Source organism: Physeter macrocephalus, chromosome 2 (genome assembly GCF_002837175.3).
Source record: "Physeter macrocephalus isolate SW-GA chromosome 2, ASM283717v5, whole genome shotgun sequence".
In the NCBI taxonomy this organism is placed as follows: domain Eukaryota; kingdom Metazoa; phylum Chordata; class Mammalia; order Artiodactyla; family Physeteridae; genus Physeter; species Physeter macrocephalus.
This window is the reverse complement of record NC_041215.1, coordinates 20157433-20167768: the sequence shown is the minus strand read 5'-3', so window position 1 is coordinate 20167768 and position 10336 is coordinate 20157433. Positions and strand designations below refer to the sequence as shown.

The following is a 10336-nucleotide window of genomic DNA, read 5'->3' as shown; positions in this document are numbered from 1 at the left end:
TTTGGAGTCCAGCCATCAGGAACGGTCTGCCTGTGAACTCCTACGTATGCGTCAAAACCCACCTCAAATGGACCCTCATTTGGGAGGACTTCTTGGATGCCCTTGGTTGCTGATCTAACACAGTAATACACATCAGTAGCTAATACCAATCAAGCACTTGCTACATTCCAGGTCCCATTCTGAGGACCTTACGCTCAACGACCCTAGGATGTAGGTTATTATCATTATGTCCGCTTCATAGAGAGGAAACTAAGGCTCAGGAATACACAACTAGTAAGTAGTGGAGTAGTAAGTAGTAGAGCCAAGATTTAAACTCAGGGGATGTCAATATGCTGCCTCTGCAGCAGGTATCCTTAAATCCTTCCTTGTGAGATTGGTTTGACCATCAACAACTTTCAAATGAGAAACTTCAGGCTCAGAGGGGTTAAGCAATGCACCTAAGATCACACAGCAAGTCAGTGGTTGAGCCAGGCGTGCCATGTGGGGCAGCTGCCTCCAAAGCCCTAAGCTTTTTTTTTTTAAGTTTTGAAATATTTAATTTACCCCCCAAAGTTACCTTAAATGGAATAACTTTTTATTTTTTTAAATTTATTTTTTATTGAAGTATAGTTGAATTCAAAGCCCTCAGCTCTCATCCTTCCTCCTTTATCACTGCTTCATCTCTGGGTTCAAAGTGTAGTTTATGAGCACCTACTGTGTGCCAGGCAAGGTTCTAGGCTCTGGGGACAAAATAAGGGACAACTCTGAGGCGACATTTGAACTGAAAGATGAAAAAGAATCCACCTTGAGAAGATGTGGAGGCAAAGAGAGGTCCCAAACATTACCAGGAGCCTTCTTTCTCCCCCACACCTTTGTCCATTGTCTTCTCTCTGCCAGGAATGCCTTTCCTTACCTAACAAACTCCTATACAACCTTCAAAGCCCAGCTCCAATGCCTGCTCCTCCTAGGAAGCCTTCCCAGACCGACCTTCCAGGCCAATTTCGCAACTCCTTCCCTTGGGCTTCCGCATCCTGGAGTCCCTCCCTCTATCCCACGCATAACCAGAGACAGATGGGAAGATCTCAGGAGTCGGCCCCACCAGGCTAGAAGATCATTGCTGAGGTCCAGGGCCAGTGAGAGCACAGAGTTGTTTTTTGTTTGGCTGCATTGGGTCTTTGTTGCAGCGTGCGGGCTTTCTCTAGTTGCGGCGAGCAGGGGCTACTCTTCGTTGCGGTGCACGGGCCTCTCACTGCAGTGGCTTCTCTTATTGTGGAGCACGGGCTCTTGGCGCGTGGGCTTCAGTAGTTGTGGTGCACGGTCTCAGTAGTTGTAGCTCACGGGCTCTAGAGCGCTGGCTCAGTAGGTGTGGCGCACTGGATTAGTTGCTCCGCGCCATGTGGCATCTTCCCGGACCAGGGCTCGAACCGGTGTCCCCTGCACTGTCAGGCGGATTCTTAACCACTACGCCACCAGGGAAGCCCCGGAATTGATTTTTTAAATAAGCAAGGAAGAGCATAAAACTATGACGATTCTTTGGGAAACAGACTCAAACTGGCGGCTTTAAAGTAGTTCCCGACTCTGCTCCAGCGCCCCTTCTCTGGCCACACCCTTTCGGGTTCCGCCCCGCCCTCGCCCCACCCCTAAACGTGCCCCCACGCTTCCCGGAAGTGGGCGGCCTCCTGAGCAAGCGCCGTGGGCGCAGAGCACGCCGAGAGTTGTAGTTCCGGCATCTTGCAGAGGGACTTGCGCTGCGATGTGGCCCCAAATATTGGTGGGGGGGGTCCGGGTTGCAGCAGGTCTGTGCCCCGCGCTGGGGTCTCGCCTCGCCGCCCGCTTTCCCCCGCAGCGGACACCCGAGAACAGCCTGGCCCTGCAGCGGAGCCTGCACGCGACGGCGGCCCGGGCTCTTCCGCTCGTTCCCATCGTGGTGGAGCAGACGGTACAGGGGCCAGGCGGGGACACGGCCCGGGGATGGGAAGGCTGGGGCACGGAGGGCCCCTGACCCTCACCCCCATCTTTCTGCTCCAGGGTCGCGGCGAGCGCGCCTATGACATCTACTCTCGGCTGCTGCGGGAGCGCATCGTGTGCGTCATGGGCCCGGTGAGTGCCCCGTGCGCGGATCCTCCCCTGCGCCTGCCCAGACCCCCTGCTCCCCTCCCCCTCACACGTCCTTGATCCCCGGACTTACCCCCCTTGACGTTCCTCCCTAGGCTCCGCTCTTGTCCCAACCTGACACACACACCCCTTCCTGGGCACATAAACCCTCTGATCCTCCTTCCTGGCCCTTAGTACCCCTTCTACGCCTTCCTTAAATCCTCTGCTTCTCCCTTCCTAATCTCTGACTCGCTCCCTCACCAATGACCCTCCTCCCCAATCCTGGGCTCCAATCACTCTCTCCAGCTTCCTTACCACTTCCCTTCCTGGGCCCAATGTGTACTGACCCCACCCTTCCTGTAAGCCAAACCACCTGGGTCCAGATCGCCCCCGCACCACATCACCTCCTGGGTCCTGAACTCTTCCTGATCCATCTTCCTTGGGCTCTGACCCCCATTCTGGTGCCCTGACTCATCCTCAGCCGACCCATAACTGCCTCCCTTAAGCCTTCACCCCTATCTGGGGACACCCCTCCCCGCCCCTGCCTGCCGCACTTGCAGATCGACGACAGTGTCGCCAGTCTGGTCATCGCGCAGCTGCTGTTCCTGCAGTCGGAGAGCAACAAGAAGCCCATCCACATGTATATCAACAGCCCCGGTGAGCAGGGCCTTCCCCCGGTGCCAGGATTCTCCTGGGGACTGAGACCCCAATCAGGGATGTCCTCTCTCTGGAGCAAGAAAGGGTGCAGAGCTTCCTTCAGAATCCCCCCAAAATGCCTTGAAACCTCCAAAAGCTGCCTCTTCCCTTGCTTTTAAACAGGCACCTCAACCTGCCTGTTTGATCTCACAAGTAACGTGTTATTTTTGTTTTGTTTTGTTTTGTTTTTAATAAATTTATTTATTTTTGGCTGCGTTGGGTCTTCGTTGCTGCGCGCGGACGTTCTCTAGCTGTGGCGAGCGGGGGCTACTCTTCGTTGCGGTGCGCGGGCTTCTCATTGCGGTAGCTTCTCTCTGTTGCGGAGCACGGGCTCTAGGCGCGCGGGCTTCACTAGTTGTGGCATGCGCGCTCAGTAGTTGTGGCTCGAGGGCTCTAGAGCGCGGGCTCAATAGTTGTGGCCCATGGGCTTAGTTGCTCCGTGGCATGTGGGATCTTCCCGGACCAGGGCTCGAACCCTTGTCCCCTGCATTGGCAGGCGGATTCTTAACGACTGCGCCACCAGGGAAGTCCACAAATAACGTTTTTACCGACCTGACTTGGTTGTCGAGATTTTTAAATTGGTAGATTCCACTCTGCCCCCACAGAAAAAAGGGAGAATAGCCAATCTTTTTGTTTTGTTTTGTTTTGTTTGGCCGTGCCCTGCAACTTGCTGGATCTTAGTTCCCCGGCCAGGGATCAAACCCAGGCCCATGGCAGTGAAAGTGCTGAATCCTAACCACTGGACCGCCAGGGAATTCCCTGAATAACCAATCCTGATTGATCGTTAACTGTGCCAGGCACTTCTGTAAGCACTTTATAGGCATTTAACTCATTTTATCTTCACACAACCTCACGTGATCGGTACTATTTAGTTATTTCCAATCTACAAGGAGGCACTGTAGCTCCGAAAGGCTGAGTAACTTGCCCAAGGTCACACGTGAGAAACTGCCCAGCGAGGGGGGTCAAACCCAGGCAGGCTGGCTCCAGAGCCTTCGCTCTTAGCCACTATGCTCCCAATTTCTAGTTTCTCTTGAAAATTTGGCAGATCTGGCCCCCGCCCTGGGCCCACATGCACGTGTGGCAACTGTCAGCTCACTCTGGAGCAGGTCCTCATTTTTTGCTCCCACCTGGCCTGTGTCACCTGCTTCTGTCACCTTCCTATCCCTGGTAGTACTTGTGTTTGGGACCCCGGCTTTAAAGGGCTTCACCAGCCCTCCCCAGGGCCAGAGGCTGCCCTAGGGAAAGGAGGGCACAGCCCCTCACTTGCCCCCCTCCACCCACAGGTGGCGTGGTGACCTCGGGCCTGGCCATCTACGACACGATGCAGTACATCCTGAACCCCATCTGCACGTGGTGCGTGGGCCAGGCGGCCAGCATGGGCTCCCTGCTTCTGGCCGCTGGCACCCCGGGCATGCGCCACTCGCTCCCCAACTCCCGCATCATGATCCATCAGCCCTCCGGGGGCGCCCGGGTGAGTGCCGGGCCCCGTGAGCTGCTTTGGGGATGGGGGTGGGGGTCTAGACAGAAGGACCAGCCAGACAGACGGAAGTCACGTGGAGGTGTGAATGTTTTAAAATGTAGGTTTTGGGGACTTCCCTGGCGGTCCAGTGGTTAGGACTCCACGCTTTCACTGCCGAGGGCGCGGGTTCAATCCCTGGTCGGGGAACTAAGATGCCGCAAGCCACGTGGCTTGGCCAACAACAACAAAAAAAGTAGGTTTTATTAATATGCAGGTATAGTGAGGCCAAGAGGTCAGGAGAGGGCTGCCATTGAAAAGACAGTTTGTTACTCACAGATCCCAAGAGGAGGGAGCGTGCCGGGCCACGGGTGCCACGCAGAGAGAGAGGCACCAGGGTTGGTTGGGAGGAGAATGCAACTGCGCCACCAGGGAAGTCCACAAATAACGTTTTTACCGACCTGACTTGGTTGTCGAGATTTTTAAATTGGTAGATTCCACTCTGCCCCCACAGAAAAAAGGGAGAATAGCCAATCTTTTTGTTTTGTTTTGTTTTGTTTGGCCGTGCCCTGCAACTTGCTGGATCTTAGTTCCCCGGCCAGGGATCAAACCCAGGCCCATGGCAGTGAAAGTGCTGAATCCTAACCACTGGACCGCCAGGGAATTCCCTGAATAACCAATCCTGATTGATCGTTAACTGTGCCAGGCACTTCTGTAAGCACTTTATAGGCATTTAACTCATTTTATCTTCACACAACCTCACGTGATCGGTACTATTTAGTTATTTCCAATCTACAAGGAGGCACTGTAGCTCCGAAAGGCTGAGTAACTTGCCCAAGGTCACACGTGAGAAACTGCCCAGCGAGGGGGGTCAAACCCAGGCAGGCTGGCTCCAGAGCCTTCGCTCTTAGCCACTATGCTCCCAATTTCTAGTTTCTCTTGAAAATTTGGCAGATCTGGCCCCCGCCCTGGGCCCACATGCACGTGTGGCAACTGTCAGCTCACTCTGGAGCAGGTCCTCATTTTTTGCTCCCACCTGGCCTGTGTCACCTGCTTCTGTCACCTTCCTATCCCTGGTAGTACTTGTGTTTGGGACCCCAGCTTTAAAGGGCTTCACCAGCCCTCCCCAGGGCCAGAGGCTGCCCTAGGGAAAGGAGGGCACAGCCCCTCACTTGCCCCCCTCCACCCACAGGTGGCGTGGTGACCTCGGGCCTGGCCATCTACGACACGATGCAGTACATCCTGAACCCCATCTGCACGTGGTGCGTGGGCCAGGCGGCCAGCATGGGCTCCCTGCTTCTGGCCGCTGGCACCCCGGGCATGCGCCACTCGCTCCCCAACTCCCGCATCATGATCCATCAGCCCTCCGGGGGCGCCCGGGTGAGTGCCGGGCCCCGTGAGCTGCTTTGGGGATGGGGGTGGGGGTCTAGACAGAAGGACCAGCCAGACAGACGGAAGTCACGTGGAGGTGTGAATGTTTTAAAATGTAGGTTTTGGGGACTTCCCTGGCGGTCCAGTGGTTAGGACTCCACGCTTTCACTGCCGAGGGCGCGGGTTCAATCCCTGGTCGGGGAACTAAGATGCCGCAAGCCACGTGGCTTGGCCAACAACAACAAAAAAAGTAGGTTTTATTAATATGCAGGTATAGTGAGGCCAAGAGGTCAGGAGAGGGCTGCCATTGAAAAGACAGTTTGTTACTCACAGATCCCAAGAGGAGGGAGCGTGCCGGGCCACGGGTGCCACGCAGAGAGAGAGGCACCAGGGTTGGTTGGGAGGAGAATGCAGGCAAGAGCCTTCATTGTGGTTTCTGCGGGCAGGAATGAGCGAGGCTTAAGACTGGCTAGCGTGAGTAGTTGCAGTGGGCTCTGGGGTGTAGTGACTGTCCCTAGTTGTCTGGTACCCTGGGGCGATGGGGCAGGGGGATGGTGACCCAGGGTATGAGAACAGAGGAGGTGTTGGGGATGTGGGCTTGGATTGGCTGCTTTGCACGTGAAAAGTGTACTCTGGGCAGCGGTTCAAAATCTCTAGGAACTAGCTGCCCTGGGAGGGGCCGGCCGTTCCTCCTGGTCAGGGAGGCCCCAGCTGCAGAAAATGAGAACATAGAGTTAATACCGGAAGCCTTCCTGGAGGCGGTGAGGATGAAGCAGGCTGTGGAGGGACTCACAAAGCCCTGTCCCACCTGCTTGAAAACTGGCAGCCGACGCCCAGGGCAGGCTCCTGAGTCCCATCTCCAGTCTCCCCGTGAGTGGCAGATGCTGATCCCAACCTTCTCCCTCTTGGGACGTCCCCCCAGGGCCAAGCCACAGACATTGCCATCCAGGCAGAGGAAATCATTAAACTCAAGAAGCAGCTCTACAGCATCTACGCCAAGCACACCAAACAGAGCCTGCAGGTGATCGGTGAGCACCCTCCTGCCCCACACAGGCCCCTAGCTGCTCCCTTTTATTGTAACCAACACATATGTACGGGTCAGGCCTCTGGACCTCTGTGCTGCTGACACCAGGGCTGGATCATTCTGTGGTGGAGGCCTTCCTGGGCACTGTAGGAGGTGTGGCACATCCCCGGGCGCTGCCCACTAGACGCCAGCAGCACCTCCAGTTGTGATGGCCAAAACTGTCTCCGGACATCGCCCAGCATCCCCTGGGGATCAGAACCCACCCCCGTTGAGAACCCCTGTTCTGAGCATTTTAAAAAGACCCATTTACAGGAGGCTCCCAAAAACTTCATTGAACTAGGTCCAGGGGGATTCCCTGGCTTTCCAGCGGTTGGGGCTCCGTGCTTTCATGGCCGAGGGCTCGGGTTCAGTTCCTGGTCGGGAAACTAAGATTTCCGCAAGCAATGCGGCGCGGCCAAAGCATCAAAAAGAAATAGGTCCAAAGGTTTTGAACGGGGTCTCCCACAAAGAATATTCTAAATGGTCAAGAAACAGAAGTCAAGAGGCTCATCACTTCTAGTGATGATGTTTAATAATGACATCATCAGGAAAGGCAAATCAAGGCCACGATGAGATACCATTTCAATCCACTGGAATGGCTCAGATAGAAAATACTGACACCCCCAGGTGCTGAGGGGAGCGTGGAGCCACTGGAACGTTTATCCACTGCAGGCGGCAGTGAAAACCACACAGCCACTTCCGAAAGCTGTCAGGCACTGAGGCCGAACACGCGGAAAGATGCGTGGTTCTGCTCGGCGTATGACCGAGGGAATTGAGTGCTCCTGTCCGAAGATGCAGTCAGGAATGCAGTCCCATTCCTATAGCCCCAAACGGGAAAATGCCGCAGTGCCTGACAGCAGGGGAATGAGTGGTCAGTGGTGGTGTTTAGTCACGAGGTGGGATGCTGTACAGCCATGAGGACCGGTCCACAGCCTGGATGAATCTCAGAAACACAGTGCTGAGTGGAGAAAGGAGTAAATGCTCTGTGGTTATGTGTTTATTTATTTACTTTTTAAATTAATTAATTAATTTTTTTTTGGCCGCGCCACGCAGCACGCGGGGGGGATCTTAGTTCCCCGACCAGGGATCGAACCTGCACCCCCTGCAGTAGAAGCGCAGAGTCTTAACCACTGGACCACCAGGGAAGTCCCTGTGGTTATGTGTTTAAAGGGCAAAAACTGGCATAACGGATGCACGCCATTAGGCCACTGTTAGGGCAGTGGGTGGGGAGAGTTAGTGACTAGACATGGTCCCGACGGGGTTTCGGGGGGCTCTGATCTAGGTGCCGGCCACGTGGGTGGGTTCAGTCTGAAAATCATCACACTGTCCACTTCCATGATCCACACCCTTTCCTGGATGTGCATTTACACATCAATAAGTTAAACACACACACACACACACACACACACACACACACAGAAAACTGAAACAGGTATTTTACCGATGGGGAAACTGAGGCACAGAGACAGGGAGGCCAAGGTCACACAGGGAGGACTTGGGCGGATCGGGGACCCGAACGTGGCCCCGGGTCTCCACTCTTAACCACCTTCATCCCACTTCCGCTTGCCCCGCAGAGTCAGCCATGGAGAGGGACCGCTACATGAGCCCCATGGAGGCCCAGGAGTTTGGCATCTTGGACAAGGTTCTGGTCCACCCTCCCCAGGACGGTGAGGACGAGCCTGAGCTGGTGCAGAAGGAGCCGGTGGCGGCGGCAGCAGCAGTGGCAGAACCTGCCCCAGCGAATGCCTGAGAGCTGCCCCCCACCCTCACCCTCCAGAGGAAAGTGGAGGCGCCAGGCCTGCCCACCCCTCGACACTGAGCCTAGAGGGGACCCTTGAGGAACTCTGGATTTGGGGGTGCCCCTCCGGGTGGTATCCCAGCTGAGACACTGTGATTTTAAATTAAATCTTTGTAGACTTTGCTCCCGGCTGTGGCGCCTTCCCTCCATCCTCCACCACGGCACGCGTGTGCCTTCACCCTGACCTTCAGCTTCCTAACTTCAGCAAAGCTACTGAGCCTACATTCCAGGCACTGCTCCAGAGGCCGCAACTTACTGGGAAGAAAACACAGAAATCCCTGTCTGGAAGAAACTTACATTCTTGTGGGAGTAGACAGTTTTTTAAAAAATCAGGGCAAGAGGTATGCAACGTGCGGGGGTGTGTGTGTGTGTGTGTGTGTGTGTGTGTGTGTGTGACAGTTTTTGATGGGGTGGCCTGCAAAGGCCTTGCTGAGAGGGTGACATTTGAGCAAAGGCCTTGCTGAGAGGGTGACATTTGAGCAAAGACCTGAAGGAGGTGAGGGTGGGGGGAGCAAGCTTGCTATCTTGGGAGACAGCAGTCTAGGCAGAGGGCATGGCAAGTACAAAGGCCCTGTGGCAGGACTGTGGCTGGCACGTGGGCGGAAGCACAAGGAGGCTGGGGTGTCTGGAGAGTGTGAGGGGGAAAGAGGAGAAGATGAGAGCAGGAAAGGGAGGAATACAGGTCATAAAAGGCCTGGTAGGTCTGAGCAAGGAGGGAGATGCCCCACAGAGGGTTTCAAGAAGAAGAACAAAAAGGAACCACAGAGTGGTGGGTGGGGAGCGGCAAGCACAGAAACCAGGAGACCAGTGAGGAAACTTGTAATCACCCAGAGGAAGGCTGACGGCTCCAGACACGTGGTGAGAGAGGTCAGATTCTAGCCAGGTTTTAAAGGCAGGGCTGGGACTTCCCTGGTGGCGCAGCGGTTTACAATCCTCCTGCCGATGCAGGGGATACAGGTTCCATCCCTGGTCTGGGAAGACCCCACATGCCGAGGAGCAACTAAGCCCGTGCGCCACAACTACTGAGCCCACGCGCCTAGAGCCTGTGCTCTGTAACAAGAGAAGCCACCGCAATGCGAAACTCGCACACAGCAACAAAGACCCAATGCGGTCAAAAATAATAATAATAATAATAAATTTTTCAAATAAATAAATAATAAAGGCATGGCTGTCATCTGGGATGTGAAATTTGAGAGAGAAAGTCATCTCCCAAAACTCCAAGGCGTTGGCCCAAAGTAGCTAGAAAGATGGAAGGAAAGATACGATGTTCCTGGGAAAGTTAGGGAGGAGCAGGATTGGGGGCCAGGATTAGGAGCTGATTTTGGACGTTTGATGTCCAAGTGCCCCAGACATCCCAGGGGATGGGTAAGTCTGGGGTCAGAGTTGGAAATAAAAATGTAGGAGACTTCAGCATGTCTATGAGTTAGTGGTCAGGCTGAGAACTGGCTATGGCGTTTGGACCTCAGAAATCACGAGTGGCCTTAGTTAAATAAGAATACTTTCGGTGCTTTGGGGGCCAAAAACCAGATTGGAGTGGACCCAGAGAGAAGGGGCCGAAAAATATTGGAGCTAACCAAGTCTCTTAAGGAATTTTGCTGTCAAGGAGAGCAGAGAACCTGGAGCTGTCGCTGGAGGGTGTGTTGAGGTCAATTTCTTTTTTTTTTTTAATTCAGAGGGCTTTTTAAAAAAAATTTATTTGTTTTATTTATTTATTTTTGGCTGCGTTGGGTCTTCGTTGCTACGCATGGGCTTTTCTCTAGTTGTGGTGAGCAGGGGCTACTCTTCGTTGTGGTGCGCAGGCTTCTCACTGCGGTGGCTTCTCTTGTTGCGGAGCACGGGCTCTAGGCGTGTGGGCTTCAGTAGTTGTGGCACACGGGCT

General features: G+C 54.5%; 1 protein-coding gene and 1 non-coding gene across 3 annotated transcripts; one reads left to right on the top strand and one right to left on the bottom strand.

The window, feature by feature from the left end:
- The first annotated feature begins 1648 nt into the window (after positions 1–1648).
- On the top strand, positions 1649–8600 carry CLPP (caseinolytic mitochondrial matrix peptidase proteolytic subunit). Of its 2 annotated transcripts, XM_007109356.4 has the most exons (6): positions 1650–1918; positions 2008–2079; positions 2634–2730; positions 4053–4240; positions 6519–6624; positions 8234–8600. In XM_007109356.4, exons 1-6 carry the CDS (start codon positions 1733–1735, stop codon positions 8407–8409), a joined length of 825 nt encoding a protein of 274 aa, XP_007109418.1. In that variant the 5' UTR covers positions 1650–1732; the 3' UTR covers positions 8410–8600. The 2 variants fall into 2 exon arrangements, with proteins under 2 accessions (XP_028355839.2, XP_007109418.1); XM_028500038.2 differs by lacking the exons at positions 6519–6624; positions 8234–8600 and having other exon boundaries at positions 1649–1918; positions 2580–2730; positions 4053–4624.
- On the bottom strand, positions 7732–7804 carry TRNAR-UCU (transfer RNA arginine (anticodon UCU)). Its single transcript has one exon. It is a non-coding gene; the product is annotated as a tRNA-Arg (tRNA).
- Positions 8601–10336: the final 1736 nt, after the last annotated feature.

What these genes read in the sequence shown, in the direction of transcription:
- CLPP (XM_007109356.4), top strand. Translation starts at nt 1,733, where the DNA reads ATGTGGCCCCAAATATTGGTGGGGGGGGTCCGGGTTGCAGCAGGTCTG. An exon ending in CCATCGTGGTGGAGCAGACG is followed by an intron (nt 1,919 to 2,007) that starts GTACAGGGGCCA and finishes TTTCTGCTCCAG; the next exon opens with GGTCGCGGCGAGCGCGCCTA. An exon ending in AGCCCTCCGGGGGCGCCCGG is followed by an intron (nt 4,241 to 6,518) that starts GTGAGTGCCGGG and finishes ACGTCCCCCCAG; the next exon opens with GGCCAAGCCACAGACATTGC.